The sequence below is a fragment of the Neolamprologus multifasciatus genome, chromosome 14, assembly GCF_963576455.1.
Source record: "Neolamprologus multifasciatus chromosome 14, fNeoMul1.2, whole genome shotgun sequence".
NCBI classification, from domain to species: domain Eukaryota; kingdom Metazoa; phylum Chordata; class Actinopteri; order Cichliformes; family Cichlidae; genus Neolamprologus; species Neolamprologus multifasciatus.
Window position 1 is genome coordinate 34,069,418 of NC_140452.1, and position 27,473 is coordinate 34,096,890.

The following is a 27,473-nucleotide window of genomic DNA, read 5'->3' on the forward strand; positions in this document are numbered from 1 at the left end:
CCCCTTCTCTCTCTCTCTTTGTCTTTGTTTTTCTACTTCAGCGCTTTCTCCCTTTTCACCTTTCTCACAAGCCTGCGTTCCATTACCAGAAACAACAGAACTGGAGGAAAGGGTGCTATTTCCTCTGACCAAAAAAAAAGGAGAAGATCAAATAACTACCTCTTGTCTCTCTCACAAATTTAGGCTATGCTCTGTTGGCAAGATGTGGAGCTGCAATGAAACCAGAGCCGATGGCATTTCAGACCATTTAACAAACAAATGCCACCACACTTGGCACACCGGGAGCTCTGTCACTCTTACAAGGCTGTGAGCCCGGGCACAGACACACAAACACACACACACACCTCACAGCCTGAAATGGTAACCTAAGTGACACTTTTCCTACTTTTGGCGACATTGCTCGCCTTTCCTTTGAGTGACAGTTTGATTGGAGGGCTCGTCTTTCAAGGAGTTTCTCCTTCCTCTATCCATTTCTGTAATGGTCGGAGAAACCTAGCAGGGTTAGGTTTCAGCCCCTGAGCGCTGAACCAGAAAGACGAGGACAATAGAACAATTCTCCGAAAGGTGCGGCGCAGACAGTCGCAACACCGATTGGACCGAATAACCTGTCAGTCAGTGAGGCAGCCGTGTGCTTGGCAGTGGGTCAACAAATGGTATGGAGGCCAGAGGGCTGTGGTTTGGGTTTTGTTAGAATGAAATACTTGAGTGTCTGTCTATATTGTTATGGTGTTAAAAAAAAGAACTCCAATGAAGACAGATGGGTAAACTCATACCCAATATAAGTCAGATAATTACACACTCACAGTCTGCAGGGGTAAAGCAATCTCCCCTTTTCTTCAAAAGCTCACGCACAACCCGGATCTCAAAGTACGTTTTGAAAGGCATATAGATTTCAACACCACAGTCATAAATACATCAAGGAAACCTGCATATAGTCGAATAAACAAACTTTTGCATGAGTTACCCACACCAGAAATCAAATCAGAGCCTGTCCACGTTCACCGCACCAAGAGGGAAGCCGGGTCTTCCAACGAAAACACATATTCCGCCACCCGGCTGACACACTTGCACACACAAACAGCAGAGGAAATCCACAAACCCTCTAAAATACTGGGAAATCCCTGTCTTGGAGGCGCAATAAAGTCAGGCTATTTAGCCTGCAGACTCTCCTCCCTAGCTGCTGGATTAGCATAGCGTGGCGTTAACAGAGCCAAAGCTAGCTGCTACCTGCTGAGCCATTCTTTGCCCATTCCCATTCCCTCAATCAGCTCTAAATCCCTGTCACTTTGCTCGCTAGCACTAAGCTAAGGGCCTCATTGACTGTAGCCCGCAGGGGTGCGTGAAGCCTCCATTTCTTTTTCTTCACAGTAGCAAAAAAAAAAAAAAGTGAGGAGATTAGTAAGGGGGTACTTTGTCTTATCTCCCTGTCTCTAAAGGAATCTTTCAGCGCCCGGTGTCATCATTAGAAACAGGAGGACACTAGGGTTTGTGGGTTTTGTTCGAGAGGTTGTGACCGCTTCAGTCGACAAAACACAAAGTCAGGGTTTGTACATGTGCGCTGACCAGGAAAGTGTCCGGAGCTGAGAGCGGGGTCAAGCAGCTGTTTGAGAAGGTGCCCCCCACCCAACCCCCGAATGCTAAAAGCTGGTGGGAGAGTTAATTGAGTCCCATGCTTCACAGCCTTTGGGTCTGAGCCTCTTAAAAGTCTAAAGACAGTCTAAGAGCAGCCTACCTCAAACTGTGCACGGTTGATGAGGTTTTTTTTTTCTTTTTTTTTGCCCGTCAATTATTAAGCTGTCCCAAGCTGACCCTCACAGGCTGTCCCAGAATTCTTTGCAGAACTCCAAATCCCCCCGTAGACAGTCTCTGGCATCTTCATCTGTGGTTTGAAACTCAGGATTTCAGAACTTGTGTTTGAAAATGTGATGTCAACATATCAGGGCTTGTTTATAGCAGCGACTGCCCTGCAAAGGGAATGACTGGAAGAAAAGGGAGGTTGATATCCAAGTAAAGCTGGGGGAATTTGCTTCCTATTAGGAGCCTTCGTGTGTGTGTGTGAGAGGAAAGAGACCACAATAGTGGGTGGTCCAAGAGACCGTGGCTTCAGAGAGGAATCTCCCTTAAGACTTTCTGGATTTATCACTGTCCGGACCAGCCGTGGCAAACCTATACAGACGCAAATAGAGGCGCACAGGAACACATGTGTATTGAGTTTTAATGGGATCTGTGCTGAGACGCCCTCGTCATATCCTCTAATGCAGCCCTCAAAAGTCTAACCCAATTTTTTCCCCCCACACCATCTTTTTTATACGTCTCTTTTTTTTTCGCTCCCGATGCTCTCTAACTCTTTTTTCCCTTAATTTTTTTTACTCTTTCTGTCTCCCGCTCTCAGAGGCTTTCTCTCAGCAAGCCTCCTTTCAGAGACAGAGAGGGGTTTGTCAGGTGCCAAATCCCCGAGCTGAGAGATCAAAGACAGACAAAGAGACTGGTGACTTACTGTTCTATTCTAGAAAGGCAAAAAATGGAATCCCTCATAGACCGGGGACATCACATTCTTCCCCTTTTCTACCCCAGCAGCTCTTTCACTCATTCAATCCTCCTCTCTAGCTTTAGTCTTTTCCCCCCTTTGTCACCCTGCCCCATCCCTGTTGTCTCTGAGCTAAAGCACGTTTGGAGAAAAGGAGACTGGAGTGAGTTGCAAGAGTTAATGAGTAGTTTTGTCTGTGCAGTCGGGGACTCTGCTGGCTGATTTAGTTTAATGGAGAGGGGGGGAAATGGGACCATCGATGCGTCCATCTGTAAAAAATAGCAGCACAGAAAAAGCTAACGATACAATGATAGCTACCCACAGGCGAGCCAACTACAAAAAAACACAGCTAAGTTTTCCTCCGAGTGGCAGCAACCCACACACCAGGCTTTGAACAGCGATAGATGCCGCCAAATAAATCCACATCTACCCACACACCCACCTACTGCAGCCCACCTTGAGTGACCCGCATGCTAAGCCTGATAGGCAAGCTATTCTGCAGCCTACACAACAAAGTAACCAATACACTAGGGAATGAAAGCATGAGAGCGAACTTGCACTACAATAAGCATCCGAAAACCCCGGGAATGTAACACCCAGCGCACGGCGCACAATAACCAGGCCTGCCCAGGCAGAACAATTGCCTCTCTTGTAATCAAAAAAAGGGAGAATTAAGTTCAAACTGCTGCCTTTCCCCCCGCTTTCAAAGCCGTGCTTTATCTTCTATAGGTGATGAAAACTTGGTCACTCTTTTTTAGTCATAACAGACAGTGAGCGCTCTTCAGATGAGCGGTCGGAGGCATCCTCACAAAGCCGCTCTTTCAAAAAACCAAGCGATCGGCTTTCAGGACCTGAGGGCAAGGAGAGTCTCGCCTTCTCCTGCACCTTGAGGAGCCAACGATCTCTATTCAAACTGCCTTTCTGCCTTATCCCCCTGCCTTTGTGTGTTTTCAATCTCTTTTTTTACCCTCTCTGTGGAAGGCAAGTTGCTCAGGTGAGACTCCTGCTAAAAAAGATTACGATTCCAATAATGTTTCTCTTTATCCCCTAGCTATGGAATATACACTCACAAGCTGAACGTATATTCCCTACACGAACATGAATGTATAGAACAAAATAGCCTCCATATCGGCACACCTGAGCCAGTGGCATATTATCGGGGCTAACTAGCTGCTGACCGTTAGCGTCTGTCACTGGGACAGCAGGAGAGTGGAGCAGGTTAACTCATTAATTCTGTCACTCTGGGTTATTAATTACCTTCAGCCCTGACAGCGACGCAGAGCCACACGGCCAGCGAAACACATCAGCGTGATGGATGAGGGACACACGGCCACCGAAACTGATCACCATGATTGATGACATACACTCGACACACATCTTGACCTTGACCTGGCGGGGGGAAAAAGGTCCTATATTAGCTGTAGCATCCTTTAAGATGCAAAAGTGAAAAAGTCTGGGAGCGACATCTGGGCCGACATCCTCACTGGTGTTAATGAAGGCTTCAAACAAAAGCCATCGAGGCTAACAACGTTAATAAGACTCAAGCCAACCTTGCTGACAATCACCGATGCTTCGCTACCGGCGGCCGGTGCCAGCAGGCGCGAGGGTTGCCAGCAGTTTGTCTGTCGAAGGCCAGATGATTTATAACTGTATTTTCAGCCACACCAATCCATCACCCGAGAACCACCCAAGACGCTGCCCTAATTAAAATGTCTGTACCTGACATATAGGAGCACCGGCCAATGAACCAGATGAGCAAAGCGTGTTGTAAAAAAGGAGAATTATAACAAAAGAAGGCCCCGAGAACCGAGGTTACGCCCGTAAAACAAACTGTTCCCTCGTGCTGATGCCTTGGCCTTTCATCCAAATTCAACATCAGATCTGAAATGTTCTAACCTGCAGCGTTTCCGCAAGTCAGTACTGAATTTTTGCAGACACTGTAAAAGACCTTTGACAGCACTGTTCACCCAAATATAGACTATACCGCAGACTGGATACGAAATGTGGACGCAGCCACAGTGACGCCACCTATTGGTTTTGGACTCCGCAAAACCAGTGAAGCCTTGGTGAGTTTGGTTTTTTTGGAGCCAAAAGCGATGAAATTTGGAGCACATGGAGTGCTCAGTTACCAATTCCTGCTAGCTTTTGTCTGCTAATCAGTGCTAAATAACAGACTAATAAAATACAATTAAGTTTATCACTCACCAGAACTGAAGCACAAACTACTTGGATGGTCGTGTACCACACTGTAACACACAAGTTAGGCCAAGCAACCAACAACAGCTCACTGTGTGCATATGTCAGACAGGAAGGGTTTTAGGAGCATTTAACTGAATGAGGTATACATCAGTTAACCCGATGTATAGTGGATATGAACGAAGAAACTAAACCAGTTGTGAACAGAGGTACTTTTGAAGCCAAGCTCAAGTGGTGACATGTTGTCTTCATTTTTCCTCCCAAGGGGTTGCTGCTCAAATAATACAAGAGACTAACGAACAGTTTCCTGCTTCATTATGAAGCCATTTTTGCTAAGAGCACAGTGTGGTGCCATATTGTAAAAAGAAATTGCAATATTGTTCTGAGGACTTCCTGTAGACCAAGGTCTCAGCGTTCTTATTGACACGTAGGCCCCAACTTCCTCCCTAATTCCTCTAAGTTCACCTTAAGAAGGAATATTAGTACAATGGTCATATCACAGAAATCTAAAGTATTCCACCAAGCCAACTTCACAACATACAATACAATTGCTTAAAGAATGAGAGTCCTGAAAGTAAATGTAAGGAAAAGAATGAGGCACTTCAAAAAAAAAAAAAACTCAAGAGAGGAGGGTAGAGAGCAGAAATTGTTAGGACTTTGAAACGAATGGAGAAGAGCTACAGCTACAGGATGGAAAGATGAGGAAGAGGTGCAGGCAAACAGATCCATCTTTGTCTGGTGAAACACTATTTGACTTGGCTGCGTTAGGTGGGAGCCACTCAGATTCCACATTTGCGCCCATGCCAGGTCGGCAAGGGTGGCAACACCCAAAGCCGGGCATCGTGCCAACTGACTAAGGACCTTTTGTGACCTGAGATTCACACAGCAGGTGGGTAATAGGCTATAATTCAAGGCAAACAAGACAAGTGAAACATACACAAACAGAGGCATGCAAACTTCTGTGCACCTGCAGACCCTCAGGTAGGAACACAAAAGCCCTTCAAACGTCCTCTGGACTATGCAGATTCACTTTGCAGAGCCGTGCATGCATGCAAATACACACAAAGATGCACATATCAGCTGAACAGGCTTTGTGTTAGCAGGTTAAGCACGGTACGGCAGCACAGCAGGGACCGGGGGAGGTAAACAAACACAATCATGGCATTGTCTTGGTCCAATTTCCTCAGGTTCTCTGGGGGGGGTTAGTGTCTCATGTGGGATATGTGTGTGTCTGCATGTGTGTGTGTGTTTAGCATACTTTCCTGACATTGTTTACAATGAAAAGAGCCGCATTTCAATTCAGTTATGACAAAAAAAAAAAATAATAGGTAGATAGGTGGGAGGTGGGGGGGTATGCTAATGTTGTTGTGTGGGGGGACACTCGCAGGGGCGCACACGCTGCTAAACAATTGGGGGAGTTTAACTATTCTGCTCGCGGTGAGTCAAGGAGAATGAGGCAGGAAAGGGGAGTATGTGTGAGGAGAACACACACTAAGAATAGGTGAAGAGGAAGTGATAGGGAAGCGGTCTCAATGGGGCCTCGTAGCCAATTCTGTAAACAAGTGTAAACCACTTGTGACATTGTAGTACAAATACACAACAAATCACTGCACAGACTCAAGGTGACACATGCTCAATGCACAGCTTGTTCACTCGCATATCCATTTTTTCCTCGCACAGTGCACAATACGTCACACATACGTTCTGAAACTGGGAAATACATCAACATCACGAGCTTTCTGCGCAAAATGGGAGAAAATATCACGACAGCTAAACAAAGGACAATCAAGCTATGCGTCAGCTGAATATATACATCACACACTAAGAAGCAAACTTGGTAAGATTAATGCAAGTAACAAACAAAAAATGTGCCTTTGTGATTAAAGGCACATTTTTTGTGATGATGTTGCTATTTCTCTTGCAGGGTAACACTGACTGCTTGCTGCTGATTACCACTGAGGCCGGGAAGCACGAAACAAAAGCTAAACTAAAAACTAAAACTAGATGTGAAAAAAATCTTTTTTGTTAGTTAGCTGGTTATTTAAAATAATAATAAAAATTTGACTTTCACCAAAACAGGAAAACTAACTGAAACAATTTTGTGAATTTAAAAAAAAATATTAAAATAAACTGAAAGCATAGACAAAATATCCTTATTTCTAGTGTTTGCTACTTTGCCAAAACAAATAAGTGAATAAATCCACAGACATATTAAAAGCTGCCTGCTGAGGCTTTTATGGTGGTGTTTATTGAGACTTTGGATTACTATAAGACTGTGAATCCGCTATTTTCAAAAGGTTCAGTGTTTTTATTCTAATACCTGGAATCATTTTCCTAAATCTTGCCTCTGACACATGCCCTCCCACACATTAATTAATAAAGACTAAAGCTAAGACTGAAACTAATAAAAACTAAACTAAAACTAAACATTTTCACACAATAAACCAAAAAAACCAACAACCCCAAAATACTTGGGTAACTCACTGAAACTAGCCTAAATTAAAAGCAAAAAGTCAAAATGAAACAACCAAAAACTAATTACAAAATACAAAACTATGACAACTGCTGGGTAGTAGTGTGGCCCGTGACACATAAGAAAACACCAACATATAGAAAAAAAGTTGCAAAAGCACAAAAAAAAAATAAACAAAAGAAAAAAACAGACGTGTTTCTGGGGACACATTAACGTGACAGACCAGCTGTGACAGAAGCGACAGAAACCAAAACATGTGACGAACTGCTGGAGGATTCACCGGCACTGTGAGGGAGATGTAAGGTCATGTGTTTTTTAATTGCATCATTCATCTAATACTGTAGTTACATGTTTGCTATTAACCTTTTCCTGTTAGCTTCTTACATTCCGTGGCTGGTTTGTCACCCTAAAAACACTTTTGTTCTGTTGGGTCAACTTTCGTGTGTTTTTTCTATTTCTGTCGTTCTGTTGCAGAAAGAAGAGCCTCAATAATTATTAAAAGGTGCTTCAAGATCTAGATATGAGTAGTTTTTAACATAATAATCTCTAAATGTTCCCTCTATCTGCTAACTCGGCGTGGAACCAGCTGCAAAAGAAACTAACTCTAAGCAGCTGGTCTCAATAAATGAATTTAAGGTGATGTGGATTTGGTTGAGCACTGTTTGTTTTATGTATGTGTGTAAGACTAATATGTCTTCTTGTGGGTGTTGTTCTGGAACCACTGTTCACTCTCATGTCCATGGCACTTTTGCTGGGAAACTCAAACATCTTATGTCCAGGTTAAACAAAGCGTAAATTAATTTAATGAAAGTTTTTTTTTTTCCAAAAAAGCCCATAAATCCACCCTCTCTGGCCTGGTTGCCACAGGTGTGTGACCTCAGGTGGAAACATTACAGCTGGAAAATTGTTCAAATATGATGTAATTGCCACATTTCTGCAGATAGCTCAAAGCAAAAATAAACCTTAACCTCCATCACATGTATTCTGATATCCAGATAAACATAAAAGCAGAATGGCTAAACCACTGCCTGTAGCTGGGGATTTTCAACATTAATTTCAGTTGTCTTTTCAAACGGAACACATGGTTTATTTAATCTTTAGTTACAGCGGAAGAAAAAGGGGCTCCGACTTACACTTGGATCATTAAAAACGACTCCATAGTGACAAATTCACCACGTAAAATATTTACACCGACCTTACATGTAAGTTTAGATGACTCCACCACGACCCCGTCGTAAATCAAACACGCTCCACCACACGCACGCGGGACGTACAGTTTGTCAAATGAAAGTGCGCGCACATCTGTCAGCGCTTAAGCTCGCACATGCAAAAACTTAAATTGCCTCGTTGTCTGCGGTCTCGGGGGCAAGTTTAACATCAACCTTGACGGTTTCTCAGAAGCAGCTCGGTGCAGAGGTTGCAAAGGGTCGACTTATGGGTGAAAAAGGGAGGTATTTTTAGGTTGTTTGTTTAGGTAATCTACTTGTAGCTCCCAGACGACAGGCTGTCTGGGGCCTCAAAACACCTTCTATTGTGCATGTGTGTGCACATGAGGTGTGTGTGTGTGTGTGTATCCCTGGGAATGCTGCGCTGCCATTGTGTCTCTGCACTCGGGGACACGTTTTCGATGCGATTTTATGCTCTGGATGTGTGAGTGCACACATACACACACACGCACGCACAGGTTACATAAAAACTGTCCCGGGTCACTGGCTCTTCAACAGCTCATGTCAGCCCAGTGACGGCCTGCTGGTCTCCACCGCGACTGTCCCTGCCCTGCCCTTTGACCTCGCCTGGTGTCACTCAGGCCTCACCAGACCACTTTCCCCCTCTCTCTGTCTCTCTCTCCTCTCGAAACAGAAACGAGGTCACTGCCATCATAGAAATGACACCTCCCATCCTGAGCCTCCCCCCAGTTTGAAACTGTGTTGACTCCTGTTCATGCTGCATGCCTTACCATGATGTGTGTACACTCCTAAGCTGGCAGCGTATATGTGTGTCCAACAGCTGGATGCATACACTACCTTGCCTAACCCCAAACTAGTTAAACCTAGCCTTGTGGGCAGAGTGGCGAGGGTGTGTGTGGGGTGAAGGGCGTGCAGGGTTTGTAACAGGAGCCTCGGGTTAATGGCTGCTGCTCTGACAAGGTTACTCTGCTAATGTGTTTTAGCCTTTAGCTTTGATGTGACAGCAGACACACATGCACAATGATGATATTGGGGGGGGCAAACAAAGGGATATGAGGTAAAATGCACAGCGTGCTTTGAAGTAAGTGTGTGGGCACCACCGCGGTCGAGTTACTGTGTCGTGTTTTTCACATTCCTCTAACTCTTTACATTCTTCCTACACAAGCATATCTACAGCTCTCTCTGCCTTTCCTTATCTCTTCTTATCGTTGCGATTTATCACCTCTTAAGTTGACGTTCTGCACTTATCAGCTTTGCTGATTGTGAAAGCAAAGAAAAGCGCTCATAACCTTCTTTATTCTCCCGCTTAATGTCGTCAATAATCAAGCTCCAACCTCCAGGTCTGAAAAGTAAAGCGAGAAGAGTAAAGCCAAACCCTGCAATTCCTAATGTGGCCACTTGAGGCTGGTCCCAAAACTGAACCAATCCCCATAGGCACCAATGGAAGAATGCTCTAAAAGAAAATCCCAACATGGCGGCAGCCGAAATGCTTAAGCTGAGGTTTCAAAAAGCAGAATCCAAAAATGAAGAAATGCCTTGGTGGCTTGATCTGTCTGTTACTATATACAGTCTTTTGAGGGGGTCTTATAAGTTTGAAATGCCTAAAGTGAGAACCAATGTTAAGTATAGATGTGTGTCAGTTTTGGGAGTGAAATTATGGAATGGACTTAATGATGAACTAAAGATGTGTTTTTCTTTGTCATTCTTCAGGAAGATTTAAAAAATTAGTATTATACAAGGTTATAGAAATTTGGTTTGTTAAAAATTTTCTGTGTTGATTTAATTTCTTGATTTATCATTGATTTCTTTTCAAACTGTTATACAACTTATTTATCAATGCTATTTATTTTCTTGGTTGAGGATTTGATTATTTCTATGGGGGTAAGGGATAGGATAAGTATAAGCCATAAGGCTTCAGCCTATTCCTTTTTCGGTTACTGTTTGAGTACTTTTATGTAAAAATTATAATCTGTTGTTGTTGTTGTTGTTGACTGAAATAAAAATTTCAATTCAATTCAAATTCAGTCTATGATTTCAGCACACTAAAACCCAATACTAATGTAAACACAACATATCAGGACATATAGCTTTGGTTTGAATTTTTCTTTCTTTTTTTTAAAAAAAAAAAAACACAGCAGAAGCTGGTTTTCTTTAACGAGGAGATTAGCTCTGGTGTCTTTCCATCTCAATGCACTCTTTAAAGGGTCAGTTCACTCATGCTCCCTGTAGGCCCAATGAAAACGGTTCAAGATCAGGTGAATCAAGTCTACAATACACACAGCTGATATTGACTGTAATATCTACCGCAGCTGCCAGAGGTCATGACATGACTACACTACGCTTGTTCAAAGAGGGATCACCACCCATACCCCCTCCCCACTTCACCTTTCACATCTCCAGCCATTTATCAGGCCACTAGGAATCAATTCATCTTGCTTTTTCTTTTATTGTCTTACACACACACACACACACACATTCCTTCTGTCAAACAAAGTCACTTTTTTGGTGCCCTTGTTTGATTTCAATCGCTGTCTTTTCTCTTAAGCTTGATCCTATCTGTCTGTCTCGCTTTCTCTCCCTTCCTCTTTTTTTCTTCCAGCGATACAAGTCTTCAAGGGAACACGTTACTTTTTTTTTTCTTTCCCCTTCTAGCAGTATTTGAAAACTCACTACATATCAGGAAGGATCAAGGTTTCTAATCCCAGAGATGTGCCCTGCCACGGACATACCTCCGCCTCTGGCTGGAGATCAGCAACTTTGGGTCCACCGGCGCAGCGAGAGCTGCACATCCCCAAATTACATTTCAGCTCTCCTGCACAGAGGTTACACCTCAGAGGCAAGCCCCACGGTGTGTTTGATACACATGTACGTTGCCATATTTGTGTGCATACCCATCTCAGCAATGTGTCAGCCACCTGTTCTCAAAATTCTGGGGTGAAATCCAAACTGTAGACGGCAAAAAACGTGTTAACAAAGGTAAGAAAGAAAGCTTTGCTTTTCTTGGAGAAACTGGTGTCACACATTGAATAGAAATATAAAGCTACAGCTAACAGACAGTGAGGTTTGCAGACCTTGAGGACACAGCACATGGGCTAATGTAGTTGTAGGCTGTTTTTTCACCGGAAGCATCAACTGTACAAAAATAACGGACGTAGACATGACCGACTGGTTTGTGGACTAACAATCTAAAAGTTATATATTTGGTCAATGGTCTATATTTGGTCTATATTGTAAGGTAAAGACCTGCAGAGAAATGCAGAGAAAACCCCAACAAGATGGCAGACAGACACAGATACCGGCTAACTGAAACATGTAAATTCCAAATTTTCTCACATTAACAAAAAAAATAAAAAAAATCAGACTTCACTGACAGCCTGTTTACACAAATAACCACATAGTTTTTGGTTATCATCCCATATCCCATATAATAACTATTACAACACATGCACCAAAAAGCACCAACAGCAAAAAAAATTCTGTTCAGTTATTCAAACCACCCCATATGGTAAAGGTATATATAAATCTTATAAAGTTTTTATCTGTCTTGTATGAAACTTGTATGAAAAGCATACAAGAGTGAAAACACATATAAGATCCCTTGAAAAATTATATAATGAAACTTGTATGTTTTGTATACTTACTAAAAAAATATATGAAAGTAATGAGAAAGTGGCCACTTTCATGAGTAAATCATATATGTTTTTACTATTTCTTTTCCATATGGGACAGCTACTTATGTCACCATTAATCTGGCATAACTTTAAGTCTTCTTGTTTTTTGTACTGAGTTGAAAACACGTTCATTTGCAGTGTAAAGATGGGTATTCTAACATGGGAAGCTTCCAACAATGACTTGCATTTTTAGCCAGGCTTGAGTGTCATTACAAGTATTTGACACTTGTGTATTTCTTCATTTTTCAGCCGCAGACCTTGCAGGGACTGACTGCAGTGTAAAGGCAAAGAGAATACTCTCCTTGTTCATCATCTACAGTACAAATGTAGCTACGGTCCATTGGTGTGGCAATGTGGATAGCTCTAAATATGGCACTACATATGAGCTTCAACCATTATTAGAACAGAGGCGGTACTCGCCAGAGCAGTTTTACATTTACTTCATGGTTCCAACAGGCAGGAAAACAACATGCTACAGCTGAATTCTGTTAGAACAGCCAATTTAAGCAGTCAAACATATGTTTTAAGTTTTAAAAAAATAAACTTTACTACTTATTGTTGGCCCTACATGTCTTAATTTCTGCACTTAAGCCTGTGTTGTAAATGCAACCTGTAAGTTGTAACCAGCTTCTCTGTTTAAGCTTTCTCTTTACCAAAAAACAAGCCATAACCTAATGCACCGACTCCTCCGCTGAAGCACCGATTCACACGCAGGCGAGCGTAATGTCAGTTTAGGCTTTTGAAGATCTCCAAACTCATCTTCCATTGTCTAAGATGAAGGAGGCTTTGGATGCCCAGAATACTTCCTCCCACTTCACATCTTTAATCTGTTTTCCTTGCAACAATCTGCATGTAGTCTTTTATTCTAATCACACATTCTAAGTGTGTGTGTGAGTGTTTTTCAGGGAGAATGAAGCACTGTGCCACTTCCTCCTACGCTGTGATTAGAAAAGGGGGATCTCGGCTCATTAGAATGGGCACTGCATCCAGTCTCAGGGCCCATCAGATTACACAGCCGCCCTTTATTGCAAGGCTTTTTGTCATAACCCCTAACTGATTGCTACGGAGCTGCCTTTGATTTGGCCACTGAACTCTTTGCCCTCTGAGGAAAAAAAAGGATGATGACGAAAGAGAAGAAAAAGACCACCTAGATACTATTGGATGGTGCTGGATTGTGTGTGGGGGGGAAGAGGGGGGGGGATCTTAAGTTGGAAATCAGCAGGAGAAAGAGAGAGGGAGAGATAAAACATTTCAAGGTGTTTGCAATCAGCCTCCCATTGTCAGATACTGAAGGAGAGCCGGCCGTTCATCTGAGGGGCTGCTGAGCTGCTTTGTCTGCAGGCAGAGATCGCGCACTGCGATTCGGGATGTTAATAGAAGTTTCTGATACAGCATGTGATACGCCCACTGAGACAGATGCACTGAATAAACACGGGCCAGATAACGGTTCAGACACACACACATTTACTCCGCGTCCGTCTGCGCTGGTGATCACTAACACACTGCCCCAGATCAAAGGGATTTCCGTGCGATGGTGAACCGACAGATGAAGTGCAAAAAAAAAAAAAGGAAAGGCAAGGTTGCCAGACTGGAACTAAATCTCTTTCCACTTCACTCCCTCCCGTGTTTTTTGCCTCCTTTTCTCCCTCCCTGTCTCCTCATCTCGGATCTCCTCTGCTGTTCTTGGCGAGTGAGGTCCGCTCTGCCTCTCTTTCAGCACAAAGACGGTGGCAGAGGCCCTCGTTCTCTTTCATAACCACTCTCTCTCTCTCCATCTCCAAAACAGTTCACCCATGCCCACTTGATGGCTGTCCACTTCTCCCTCTCCGTCAGCCTTTCTCTGCCTATACATCCATCCATCTCCCTCCACAAACGCCAACTCTTCTCTCTGTCTGCCTGCCAGCTCGGGGAGAAAACAGGGCTTCTTTTGGGGGGGGGGGGGGGGGGGGGTAAGGAAAATCTGAAAAGTGAGCGAAAGAGAAAGAAAAGGGCAAAGGAGCAAGAGGGAGAGTGTGCAGGAAAAAAGGAGGGAGAAGAAGGGGAACAGCCTGAGGAATGGGGGAATGGCAGAGATGCATGGGGGGTGGAGGGGTGGGGGTGAGAGGACTGCAGGGTTGTGTTGGTAGAGAGCTGGGGTATTGATTCAGGGCCTTTTGACATGCTAATTTGCTTGCTGACTGCTTTAATCGCTCCCTCTTCCCATCGCGGGCTTCAAAGAGAGGATGCTTTTCAAAGAGGAGAGGAGAGGAGAGGAGAGGAGAGGAGAGGAGAGGAGAGGAGAGGAGAGGAGAGGAGAGGAGAGGAGAGGAGAGGAGAGGAGAGGAGAGGAGAAATGTTATCATCCTCATGGCCCATACGTTGTTAATGCCAGCTGACAACCATGTAAGCTGCGCTGTTACAAACATAGTGGACTTAAGAAAAGTAGTGTCTTCACAATATCGAGTGTATTTCAATGAAATTAAAATGAGCTGAAGGCTTAAATGCTCCATTATAGGTTAAAAAAGCAGATCATTACAAAAAAAGGATTATTCAAAAGTTTAAAGCAGGTCCAAGTTCATCAACAGTTGCTGTACAGTGTTAGAGATTTGTGGCCTTAATAGGGAAGCAACAGTATATTCTGTACTCTGTGGATCCTTCGTTCCCCCTGTGTACCACAGTGTCCAACCAAAAACAGAAGTCTCCAAATTTCCCTAATGAATTTAGCTAAAACAACACCTGTCATTTTTTTCCAGTGTGGCTAAACTACCTAATGAAAAACCTAAACAAAGCATCGAATGGAGCCGATTTGACACTTGTTGCTTTTTCAGTCGGACCCACTGTAATCAAAGAAAGATTTCCGTCTGCAGTAACTTGTGTTTGGCAGGAGTGCTCTGTCATGGGAGAGCGGCAGCAAGACAAAAAGCACAGAACAGAGCGAGCCCTGATGATAACAGATATGACACTGATTGAAGCAGCATGACAGGAGGAAGTGGATTGTGAATCTGCTTGCAGATGTGCAGCAGGAGGCTAAAGCAGGATAAAGAGTGGGCTCATAGAGAATCTGGCCAAAGATATGTGTAGAATGTATTGAGCAGTCAGCTGATGTGGGTTAGCACTGCGATCGCTGATCTGCCCCCCTGGTAGCTACTTTCCTTTTCAAAAAGCTTATAGTTGGGGCTGGATCAGGTGACCCTGAATCCTCCCATAGTAATAGACTCCTGAGGGCTTCCCATAATGCACTGAGTGCTTCTTCTTCTCTCAACTTTTTTCACCTTAGTGTAATATACACCGCTCTGCATTTGATCATTAGTTATTATTAATCTCTGGCTCTCTTCCACAGTGTGTCTTTGTCCTGTCTTCCTCCCCTCACGCTCACGTGGTCGCAGCAGAAGTCCACCACTTTCCGGGAGATTTCTTGGTGACAGTGGGAAGGGAGTTTTTCCTTCCCACTGTCACCAAGTGCTTGCTCAAAGGGACTCAACTGATTGTTGGGGTTTTCTCTGTATAATTGTAGGGTCTTTACTTACAGTATAAAGCCCTTGAGATAAGTGTTGTTTTGATTTGGTACTGTATAAATAAAAACTGAATGGAGTTTGAATTGCTTGACCTATGCTGCGCTCGATTTAAATCTATTCAAAACACTTATATCAATCTGATTCCAATGACAGCAATATTTAGTGCGCCTTTAAATAATTTTGTCAAAAAACAGTCTTGGTGATTTATTGAATCCTTTAGCTCATTTGAAATATAGGTACTAGATCTCTCTTCCAGCTGGTGTTAGAAACAGATGTGAGGCCCAACTGTAAATTGTGACAGAGGAGCTTAAGTTGCATAGAAAAATAAAAAAAAGAAAGAAGGAAAAACATGGATACTTGTAGCAGCATAGTCATACACCCTGAGGTGTAGCTGGCACTGTGGGAGTACTGCAGCTATCAACCCGGGTCATGCTCGATCACCGGTGGCTTCCCGCCTTAAACAGGGCACGACGAGAAGAAACAGAGAAGGGTGATGAGTGTCGAGCCATGAAGGGAACAAACACAGAGGCAGGACGGCTGCCTGAGCAGGAAAAGCATTTCAGCACCTCGACTAATGATGGCTGTATTACCACCAGCATCCCCTCCCCACCTCCCTCCTCCCCTTCTTTACCATTCAAGTCGAGGGAAGATTTGTGTGAGCTGAGAGGACTGCTTCTTTTTTTTCTTTTCTTTTTTAATCAGAAGAAAACAACAGCAGAATATTTAAAAATCCCTTAAGCAATTATTTTAGCAGGAACGAGGAAGAGGGGAGTAAGAGTTGAAGGATTCCTCATGAGACATTTTGTCCTCTCTTTCTGTATCTGTTGTTCTTTGCTGCTCTCCGTTGGTAATAGCCTCCGTTCCTCGTCTCTATTCAGCGCCACAAAATGAGCCTCTCTGGTGGCAGCGAGAGTGATGAGTACATTCACCTCCATTCTGGTGCACTCTGCTCGGAGTGCGGGTCTGTGTGCGCACGAAAGCAAAACTAAAGATTGTGAGTGCGCGCATGCATGCGTCTCACTGCTTCGTCCATTTCCATGCATTTGCCTGGATATATAGAGTTTGTTTGCATGAGCATACGTGTGGCAAATGTTTATCCCAAGATGTAGATGACTGGGGTTTGCGCGCACGCTCTCGGGTGTCACTCGCGCATGTGTGTTCGCTGGGAGAGTGACGGGTGATGATGTTTGGTGTGCCGCCTCCCTCCCCACAGCGAAGGTAATCTCATTATTCAGCCCACTTCCTGCTGCTGCCACCAGAGACAGGCTGACAAACACTAACCACCTCGACGGCCGGAGCAGAGAGAAGAAAAGGGGGGGGTAAAAGAAGAAGAGAAAAGGAGGGAAAAAAGACAGCGTGAATGGGTGAAAATTGCTTACAGAAACTCGGCAGTAAAAATGGAGGGCTATGAAAGGAGAAAGAGACATATGAAAAGAGGAGGAACGCCTGTGAATAGCCACTGAAGCAACAGGAAATCTGAAGAGACAGAAGACATGGAACAGAAAAAAAAGGAAGATGCAAATGCTTAATTTGTGTATATGTAGAAGAGAAGGAAGAAAGGGAGCAAAACGGGGGTTGGAGGAGTGGTGGTGGGGGGAGAGAACAGGGGACTGAGTTTGTGGATTTAAAGTCATCGGGGACCGGCGGGCTAAATAGAATTACGTGGTGAATTTAGAATGATGCTCCCAAGCGCATATTTAACACTGTCAACAGAGGGAGGGATAGAATAGGAGACCTAGATACACACACACATATAATGAACGGAGCACAGGAGAGAAACTTCATCCGTAAAACCTCTTAATCCAATACCAATGAGAGTTTCCAGCTCAGCAAAGACCGCTGAGGCAAAAATGCTCCGATCGCACACCGACATCACAATCGGGTCCTGAACACACACACGTGCACAAGCAGGATTTAAAGAGGACACAAATGCACAGATGGTATTTAAAGTGGATTTTAGCATGCATTTGCTTATTTTCTGTCTTTTATATACGGTTACATTAGTGGATGCTCATATTAAACATGGGACAAGTTTCGATTATTCAATTTGATCCAATTCAATTTGATTTACATAGCGCCAAATCACCACAGCATTCGCTGTTATTATTATGTTGTGTGGTAAAGACCCTATAATAATACTAAATGATGTGATCAGTGTTTCAGACAGTTTTTCCTACTTTTGGCTCTGTGTGATGTCACATGCAAGATGCGTCCAAGCAGGGTTTTGGGGCGATATTACATGTTTGTATTTAAACCTAAATACAAAAAAATAAGGGGTTAGGGTCTTTGGACCTCAGAGTAAGCCTCAGTTCATATAATGTCCTCTCATACACTTTGACAGTTTAAAACATGCAAGGCAGGGCCTTCTGTCTGATCTGTGGGACAGACCACACAGCTGATGAATCGGAATCACGTTAAAACTGGGTTTACAACAGAATGAGACTAAAGGTTGAACATTTAGTTTTGATAGTTAGGATTAGGATAAGGCTCTGGAGAAAGCTCACAAAGAAGTAGAAACTTGTTTGTGTTGTGATGAGAGGCGGTTATGAGTGACCGCTTCACAGCTCAACTATGTGCAAGCATTCTGCAGTGTCAGAAGCATCTGTCAACTTCACACCTCAAACAAGCTACTCATCCCCAACTAACACACATGACAACAGAAGCAGCTTCGAGGGAAACAACTTAAAATCTGATTGTCATAAATAATAATAAATAAGTCATGAAAAAACAACTGCCAAAAACATTATTTCTATCCATCTTATAATCAAGAAAAAGCGGGCAATTATCATTTCTCCATGATGATACACATGATGGGACAAAGTGCTCACCAATCTCTTCCTTGCATTACCTCAGAGACACTCCCGCACTTCCAACAGCAGGGACCCCCTCACCAGATGAGGAGTGAGACAACAAGCTGACCCCCGCGCCCTCCCCACAGAGTAGGCGAGGTGGTTAACAGGGAACGAGATCCCAAACACAAACAGACAGTCCCCTCTCCTTAGATCAGGGGGCCCCTTGGCCCACAGTGCCCCGGTTGTCCCTCTTGCCTTGGCCCTGGCTATACACCCTAGTCACCCTAGGTCCACCTAGGGCACAGACACCCATACACACTCCCCCTACCACAGCTGTCAAAACCCTGACATCTTAATCAATCCTGGATCCCCAACCCTGTCATACACTGCAGTAAGATGGATGCGGAAGGGGATGACCCCTGACCTCTGCCAGGGGTAGAGAATACAAGTCCTACATCCCCTGTCAGCTCCCCCTCTAAATCCTTCTCCCCCTCAAACATCACCAGTCTCAGACGGCTCCGCTGCTGCCCCAAACAATGATGGAGGGGAGCCCATTCATCCCGGGCTGGGAACCAGGGGCCAGGGTGCCCTTGTAACCCTGCACGTACACAGGACAAGCACACACACACACACCACTCACACAACTGCACCAAAGAAAACCTTTTAAACAAAAACAGTTTGAACTTTATCAAACCACCTCATAGGCTGACACTCTCACACAAAACAATACTGAAAAAAAAATCACACAGAAACCCCAAACCTCTGCGTAAGTCTGTTTGTCAACACGGGCATAGAAAAGCAGAGGCCCTCCCTCCCCCAGAGCCTGTCACATGGGGAAATATTAACCAGCTCGTCTGTGCACTTGAGGACCAGCACCTTTTAACCCACAAGTCTCTGACCCACAATCAAAATAAAGCCAACACATGTTATCCAGCTGAAAGTGAAATTTAGAAAGAGAGTAGAACTGTAGCTAAAAGTGAATAGAGTGGGCGTACTGGCACTGTAAACTTAAACAAGCTCAAGCAGATGCAGTGATATGGGGACTAAATGGATATATTGGCTTGAACAACAGTGCTGGTGCCAAGCTGGCAAACACTACAATACTGCATTAGTCACATAAAATCAAAGCTTCCAAGTCCTTTATTGCCTTCTATGATGACTATAACAGCTATTTATCTCGACGAGAATTAAAGAGAAGAGATAAGAAGTCATTTCCAATGATGCAACAATGGAAGTTATGGTATACAATATGAGATCAGGGTTCTCATACTGAGTCATAAGAGGTTGTTGTGGTAAACTGATTGCAGATTTCTCTCTCTCTGCTTCTCTAAAACTGACTCTGGATATAGAAACCTGGCTGGAGCCATCTGAACCCCGAGGAGGTGGCAACACTCCAGGAGAATTCTTACTGGTCATACAGTGCGCTCAACAAATAAACTCTGAACTATACACACAAACCTCCATCTGTGACTACTTGAACCCCTTTGCCTTTCCCCCACCCCCGAGCAGCCAGTGGTAGCCCTAAATCACCAGACCTGTTTGTCATGCAATTAGTCCTCCGAGATAAAGGCTGCCTCGTAAATTAGGAGAGGTGTAGTAGTCCGTCCCCCTGTTAATCACCCGTGCCCAGCCTCTGACCCCTCACTGCTGCGGCCCACTGCTTTCTGTGTGATGTTGGTGGGTGGTGACGACCGGGGTTTACCAATAAACTTTCATGGCAGAACTGGCATCCGCTCATCTGGCCAGCTTACAAGTGTGCCCCCAGCTTGGCAAAAGACTGATCAACAAAACAGCTGCTGAATCCTACTAGATGTTATTAACATCACAGTACTGTATACCATAAGCCACAGACCACTGGGTCAATGAAACAAGGGAGTTAAAGTGGGTCAGAGGCAATCAAAAATGCCATTTATGAAGAGCTTGGAAACTGACAGAAATTTGAAATGATCCATTGGTGGGTTTTTGATTGGCATTCCTAGGATCATTTTAAATTCACCAACAGGCTTCAAGCTCTATCATGATTGTGATTTTAAAAAGTCTGAAGGGGGAAGCACTCTGCGCTGACCTTAAAACCTCATCAAACTGCCTGGTATAGGATCACGGCAAGCCAAGAGTAGAATAATTGTCCACAAAGGGCTATTCCTCTCCTACCAAATAGAACTATTTCAGCCCCATCTCCCAGCTGTGTATTTTTACTCCTCTCATACCTGCTTGGAATTATAAACCCTTTTCTCTCTCTCCTTCTCTTCCTCTAAAGCTGTCTATCTCTTTTCTACAGCTTGGGGCTCTATTGGGAATAAGAAAAAGAACAGTTAGGGGGGGGGGGTGAAAGACACAGCGTTAGTCCAAACCAGTTGGGGCACTAGTCTCCTCTCTCCGTGTCACCAATTCTCCTGGGATGCATCCCACTGCACAACACCTCCCAGTGGGCCCACTAATTACTCCATTTACAGTCATCTCCGCTTCTATCGCCCAACTAAACACTGGAGAGAAGGCTGTAGAGAGCTAGGGAGCAAGGAGATAAAAACATCCAACGGAGAGGGAAGAACAAAGAGAACAAAACACATGAGATAAAGACAAAGCGACAGAGACAGGATATTGTAAGGGTGGGATGGACTGGAGGAGAGGGGGGACAGACGGTGGTCTATAAATTGAGAAAGGAGCCAAAAAAATGCCATAGACAAATATCAGTTCCTTACCTTGACATTCTGAATTGCGCTCCTCGTATCCAGGGTTGCACAGACAGTTCCCAATGGGCACCAACCACTCGCCGTCTGCCCCGCAGTACATCTTGGGCACCTCCTTCTCCTCTGAGTTATCCACGCATGAACCACGAACTTCCACAAGCGAAGAAGTATCAGCTCCAGTGATAGTATCTGGAAACTGGGCCAAATTACGCACGGCTAAAGGACATTTCTTATAGAAGACCCTGACAGAAACAAGTGCAATGCACGCCCCAACATCCTGGAAAGCCAAATAGAAACCCTTGCGGGTCAGGGCTCCCACATCCCGGACTTCTGTATTCAACTTCATGATACGATCGCCAATGTCCACCTGAGTGAAGCTCTCATCTGCGGCGATGGTATCGATCTTGCCGAACTGGTTCTCTCGGATGTAGCGCTCTTTGTCGTTGTTGGACTCGTAGTAGTAAAGGTTGAAGGTTTCCTTGCAGGTTCCCATGACACCCGGGAGACTATTGCAGTCTCGGAGAGTGAACTTAATCTCAATGTAGACTCGCTGGGCACCTCCTCTGGGGATCCAGTCAGTGCGGAGCCAGTTGTTTTGATTGGGTTCCATGACATTGCACACCTGGTACGTCCGAATGGGGATGTTCTTTTCATCCATAATACTCACTTCCTCCCACTGGGGAAAGGAAACAAATAATAAAATGTTAAAATTTGAATCAGAGAGACTTTATTAATCCCAGAGGGAAATTCTTAAACTTTATTCATCTCCACCAGGTCACCAGTGACTGGTTTAGGGTTAGTTTCAAATCTACCCCTTTATATGGAATTTTCCTGTAAGTAGCTTTCCCAAATTAAAAGTGTTCAACAGAGGACCAAATGCGCAGAAGAGCTAATTGGAAAAGTTATATCTTCCAGTTTAAACTGTGCTTGTTCAGCAGCCTAACCCTAAGTGGTTCCCTGATGACTGGGTGGATGTCGAGAGTTTAAACTTTAAATCTGCTTGTGAAAATGGTATTTTCCAAACAGCAGCTAAAAGGAACCTGTAAAGAAAATTTGTTCAACATTAAGAGCATCTAGAAAATGCCAGACATAAAAGCTCTCCTAACTGCCAATGTGTAATATGTAACCAATTAAGCACCAAGTACATATTACACAGTGCTAGTTTGCGCCAAGCAATACAGCGCGAAAGAGCATTTTGTTAGTTTAGCCAAGCAGAGCAGTTCATCGATGGCTTAAATTAATGCATATTTTATGAATGACACCTAATAGAGTTGTGCAAAGATATTAATATTTATTGCTTCTCCTCCACTATGAAGGAAATATGTGATTAGGTCTCTGGCTCAGCAATGCCTACAGTTAAATTACTTGGTGAGCTGTACACAAAATCTTCGTCTCACACACACAGACACACACCTAGGCATTAGAAGATTGCTAATGATCTAATGTGCGCCTGCTCTACATCTGCATACATGATTGGCACTGATGTCAGTATGAGCTTGCGCGGGGGGTGCACAGATTACCCGGTGTGGTCTGGCTTATTTTTTACCCAGGGAGAATGTTTGTTCAACTCGTAATAAAGTTTCTCTCTCTACACGGCACCGTTGAGGAAACGCAAGTATTTCTCGAGAGCCTCGGAGCGGCCCGCTGCCTCTGATTTTTTTTTTTATCGTGTGTTTTAAATAGAGCCTTTGACTGAGCTGGGCTGTAAACAAGAGCAGACAAGCTTTTGGCCGCTGTCGTTTCAGCCATTTAGAAAACTGCACAAAAAAGAAAAAAACATAACAGTCAAAGTGAAACATGTGAGTCAGGCTGCCAGATTTTACTTGACGCCTTATCATAAACAATCTGGATTTAAGCCTTATTTCCCCAAAGCAGAGTGGTACGATAATGCTAAACATAGCTGTGGCTGTAGGATTTAGAAAAATGTCTATCATTTCCCTCCTGCTCTCTGGCTTCAGCCCCCCTTTTGTTGTGGAAATCAAGCACCGCTGAGATAACGCTGCACCTTTCCCCCCGCCGATAGCAAGAAAGAGGGAGAATAAGGCCAATTGGTCATAATGAGAGGGTGAATGCAGGCTTTGCGCGGCTGCCGGGACCCTGTCAATCACTCGTTTGTGATAAAATGGCTGAGGGGAGGACCGGAGCGCAGCACCGATCAAGTTCATTTAGAGAGGCCGACAACAGAGCTCGCAACAGATGCACAAGATGAGCTCCTGCTCCCCTGGGTTCATATTCATTAGCTGACATGGCGGTTGCTAATTTGTATTCATTTTCATAAAACATTAAAAGGCTTAATTGTGGTTTTCATCACATTTGTGCAAGCAGGACAACTGGAAGAAGTGACTTCTGGCTGACGATCACTAACCTTCTGTCGTTTGAGTGACCCTGACCTCTAAGCTTTGACGATTTGTGAATTTAAAATTTATTTATTTATTTATTGGCCTTTGAAAATTGTTTTTTCCCCCAGGTTTGGACAATCAGAGGACATAAAAATGAATATTTTATCTAAAACATCAAAACCTACTTTTTTTATTTATGAAAGGCTAGTTAGGGTGAGGGTTAGTCCCCAGCATGCATCTGAATACATATTTACCTGTTTCTATACAGTCACGTTTAGGCTAGGTTAAGGCATTGCATGTGCCTTACGTTTAACTAAAATCTAACACTTGTGGCCATCGTGGGGCCCTCTGCGGCCCCTGTTCTTTCTCGTACCAGAGCCACTGTAGCCCAATTAGAACCACCAGAGATCACACATTTTGTCGATCCTATTCCCCGTTGCTTTGTAGCTGGTCATACTGCAGGCAAGAGCTGAACCCCACTGCACTTTCCCCCCCTCATTCATCCATTCCAGAGGACCCTCTCTCAGCTGCCAAGTTCCTCTCCCTCTCCCTCTCGCTTTCGCTTCGACTCAATGGTGGAAAGGGATATAAAGTTTCTCCACAAAGGCCGATTCAATCCACGGTCTATTCAGGAAACCCGACGCCCGCTGGAGTATCGGTCCCCGCATCTGACCATTACAGAGTGGTTGGAGAGGAGGGGAGCAGAGGAGAAAGAGGAACAGGGCTTGTGAGGTTACTGGGGTGCTTACACACCCCATGGTTCTCAAAGCAGCTTCCTGAACCCGATGTGGGTCTCGAGGTGGGTTACAGGTGGCCTCTATATAAGATAAAAAATGAATTTATTCATTTTTTTGTGAAATGATCTAATCCTGAGCCCAGATGCACACAAACACACACACACATACACACACACACACACACACACACACACAGTACAACAACAAAGATATTCCCATAAAATGCTCTCCAGGACAGAATCTTATCAAAGGGGGCTGTGTATCTATTTGGCGGATCACTCTACAGCTCCTGCCAACAATGGATATCATCTCTCTATTTTTTCCCAATAGGGGACCATGCGTCCTAACAAGGGGACACTTCTTTGCAGCACTTACCCCTCCTTCTGTCGGGTTGGAGACCCATCCCAGCTCCCCCTGTACAGCTCTGGAGTCCAATAACGTGACTGGAAAACAAGAATGAGAGAAGTGACCATGCAGTCTCAGACCGTCCACACAACATCAGCACTGGCATATAATCCAATTAGGCCTTACACTCTGAGGAAGAGAAATGGCTTCCTTTTTTTTTAATGATTAAAGCAAACACACACACAAAGCTTTAAAGCGATTTATGTAGTTGAGGAAATCTTCTCATGATGATGGTTCAGGAGTAAAAACTGTGGGCCAGCAATTGTTACAAAGATGTACATGTGAAGGCTTTGTTCTGCGTAATTCCTTGCTGTGCCTAAGGGATGTGGTTTGATTGATTTTCGTTAAGCAAAGGGATCTTCTATCAACGACAAACGCGTTTCCCCCGGAGCCTTTCACATCGTGATTTTATCGGTTGCTCACCGTCGGCTTTACGCGTTTGACTGAATCCTCGTGCGTAAACTTAAAATAAAAATCAAAAAAAGAAAAAGCATTTTATAAAAGGGAAAAAACACAGTGACGGGCAGAAAACCGAACATCACGCATAAGAAAAAATTCACGCATATATTTATAATTTAAAAAGGGATCAAATTTATTTTATATTTGCGGACCTTTAAATTTTCTTTTAAATTCCCACTGAAAGGAAAAAAGCTTAATCAGCTGCATGTGTTGTAAATAAATAAATAATTTAATTAAAAAAAACCGAGCACGTAAGCACATGAAATACATGATCGTGCACACTGAAGACTCATTTTAAATTTGAATCTTTTGAGTCCCAACTAAACGGCGCTCGGGGTTTCTAGCTGTGGACTTGTTGTGTCGGACAGCTTTGCTGTGCCGAGCAGAACAGACGCACACCAAAGAGCCCATCAGAGAACAGACGTGCAACTAATGGGCTCGTCTTTAATAAAATAAAGTATTGATTTTATTAGTGTTTACAGTAGAAAGTGGGTTAGAGCCTCATCTGTAGCGGACTTAACACGCTGCGCTCCGGGACCCGAGCAGGCGACTGCAGCCCCGAAAACCTCCGTTTTGGATGAGATACACCACACTTAATTTAGATAGTTCTCATTTTAACACTTGATCCTTTTTGAGTAATCGTGTATCTGACACATCGTTGGCAAAAAATCTTGAATGAATCGACGACAAATATTTTGTTGTGTCGGCGTCAATGTAATGCGCCAGGCAGGAAATCTAAACTTTTAGAATTTATTCGGATTGTTTCCCCTAAACGACGAAGTGACAGCAGGAGACATCGCTGCGGATGCTTCTGAAAATGATGGATTAAGAGCTGCTTTGTCAGTCGGATGTGTGGTTTGCGAGTCTCCAAACTGACTCGTATATTCATTTCGTTTCTCTTTTTCGACCCACGTTTGTGTGAAGTGCTTTTTTAAGTTGTATTTATTTTTATTTATTTTTTGGGGGGGCGGGGGAGCAAATGTCTCCTTCACTGTCCTACAGAAAACAGCACGTATTGCTGGAGGGGAGAGGGGGCAAAAGTATCAGTACTCCCAGGCTTTCCGCAGCTGGCACGATCCAAGTCCGACTCCAAAACAACGGATGCGCGCTCGGTCAGGCACTTCTCATAGGTGGTTTAAAAGCTCCACCGAAGCCGCTGAGTGCGTAAAGGTGACCCAACTCGTGGCGGCTCCACGCACTCGCAACTACTGGGGCTCGGCGAAGTGAGCCTCCGCGGCGCAAAAGCCGCACCGACGCGGGGGAGCGGGGATGAAGTCCCGCCGCAGTTCATTTTCCTCCCAGCGACCTTACCTTCATTTGGGGGATATATCCGTGACGAAGAAAGAGATGCAGAAATCCCAGAAATAAGAAAAGTGGCCGTGAACAAAATCCCTGCCATGAGTGCCATTTGTGTCGGTGCTGCGTTTTTTCCCCTCTCCTCTTTTTCTTTCGCTGCTCTTCTCCCAGGTCCTGCTGTCTCTCTCTCTCTCTCTCACTCTCTCACACACACTCTCACTCTCTCCCTCGCTCTCTCTCCTCTCTCTCTCCCAGTGGAATATGGGTCTGAAGCGGACAGAGGGGGAAGAGAAACGCACCGAGCGCTCCACAGCCAGGAGGCGGGTCCACTCCGTGCGCTCTGACGCGGACTCCGTCAATCCATATATTAAACGAGAAGAACTGGGGGTGGGGAGAGAAGAGAGGGGGGCAAATAATCATTAACTACCCCCCAACACACACACACACACACTCACACAAATAGGCACACACCTCTGCACACACCAAACAGTGGTCACTACAGTTCAGACGCATGAGACTGGGAATCATAGCGCACATTTGTCCAACTCACACTGACTATGAGCTACAAGATACAATCTGCCTGGTGTGTGTGTGTTTGGGGTTTAGAAAAAGCAACACCTTAACTAACTACAGAAAGCGCTCCTGAACTCTCCAGTATGGGAGTGAAATGCACTGCGTCAGTCTCAGTCCTGCGCGCTCGCAGCACTCTCACTGTGCTGATCCTGCTTGTAGTTCGGCTCCAGGCAAGTCCGAGGTGAGCGAGCCGCACCGGACCAAGGTCGCCACCTAGCGGACAACTCGACGCCTGTTCTCCAAAAGAATAAAAGGGGGTAAAAATTGGATTAAAGAACAAGTATGAGCATGACCTCCCCTAACATTACACAGAATTGCACTTTGTGAAATTGACAATACGCGTTTCAGCATGTTGGGTGGCGAGCTTGTATTGGATTATTGTCACTTGCTGTTATTATAGCTGATATTATCAGGGCTTTATGGGTATTTACGATGAAACCTATAGGCACAGTGCAGCGTGAGAGAGGCAGACCTGGTTGTCTGTTGAGCTCCTGCTGCTGCTGCAAAAAAGCAAAAAGCAAATGGTTGTTACCCCTGCAGTTTTTCTTCAAACAAAGGCGGCATTGTTCACATCTGAGAAAAGCCAGCTGTGTCCACGTTTAAGATTTTGCCCAGGGTGCTCTCACTCATCTTTGTC

At 44.4% G+C, this 27,473-nt stretch overlaps 1 protein-coding gene and 1 long non-coding RNA gene across 3 annotated transcripts in view; both read right to left on the reverse strand.

The window, feature by feature from the left end:
- Nucleotides 1-26,628, reverse strand: part of epha4l (eph receptor A4, like) — a 61,899-nt gene extending 35,271 nt beyond the window's left edge. The window contains exons 1-3 of one of the 2 annotated variants that reach the window (XM_085130979.1): nt 26,279-26,628; nt 24,479-24,546; nt 21,040-21,703 (exon numbers count right to left, since the gene is read on the reverse strand). In XM_085130979.1, coding sequence (XP_084987105.1) covers nt 21,040-21,703; nt 24,479-24,546; nt 26,279-26,375 — 829 coding nt within the window. In that variant the 5' untranslated portion in view covers nt 26,376-26,628. The remainder of the gene's footprint in view (nt 1-21,039; nt 21,704-24,478; nt 24,547-26,278) is intronic. The other variant, XM_085130978.1, reaches the window with a different exon arrangement.
- LOC146504481 (uncharacterized) lies at nt 1,127-21,032 on the reverse strand. Its single transcript, XR_014868751.1, has 2 exons — nt 10,540-21,032; nt 1,127-10,487 (listed from the first exon to the last, which is right to left on the reverse strand). It is a non-coding gene; the product is annotated as an uncharacterized LOC146504481 (long non-coding RNA).
- Nucleotides 26,629-27,473: the final 845 nt, after the last annotated feature.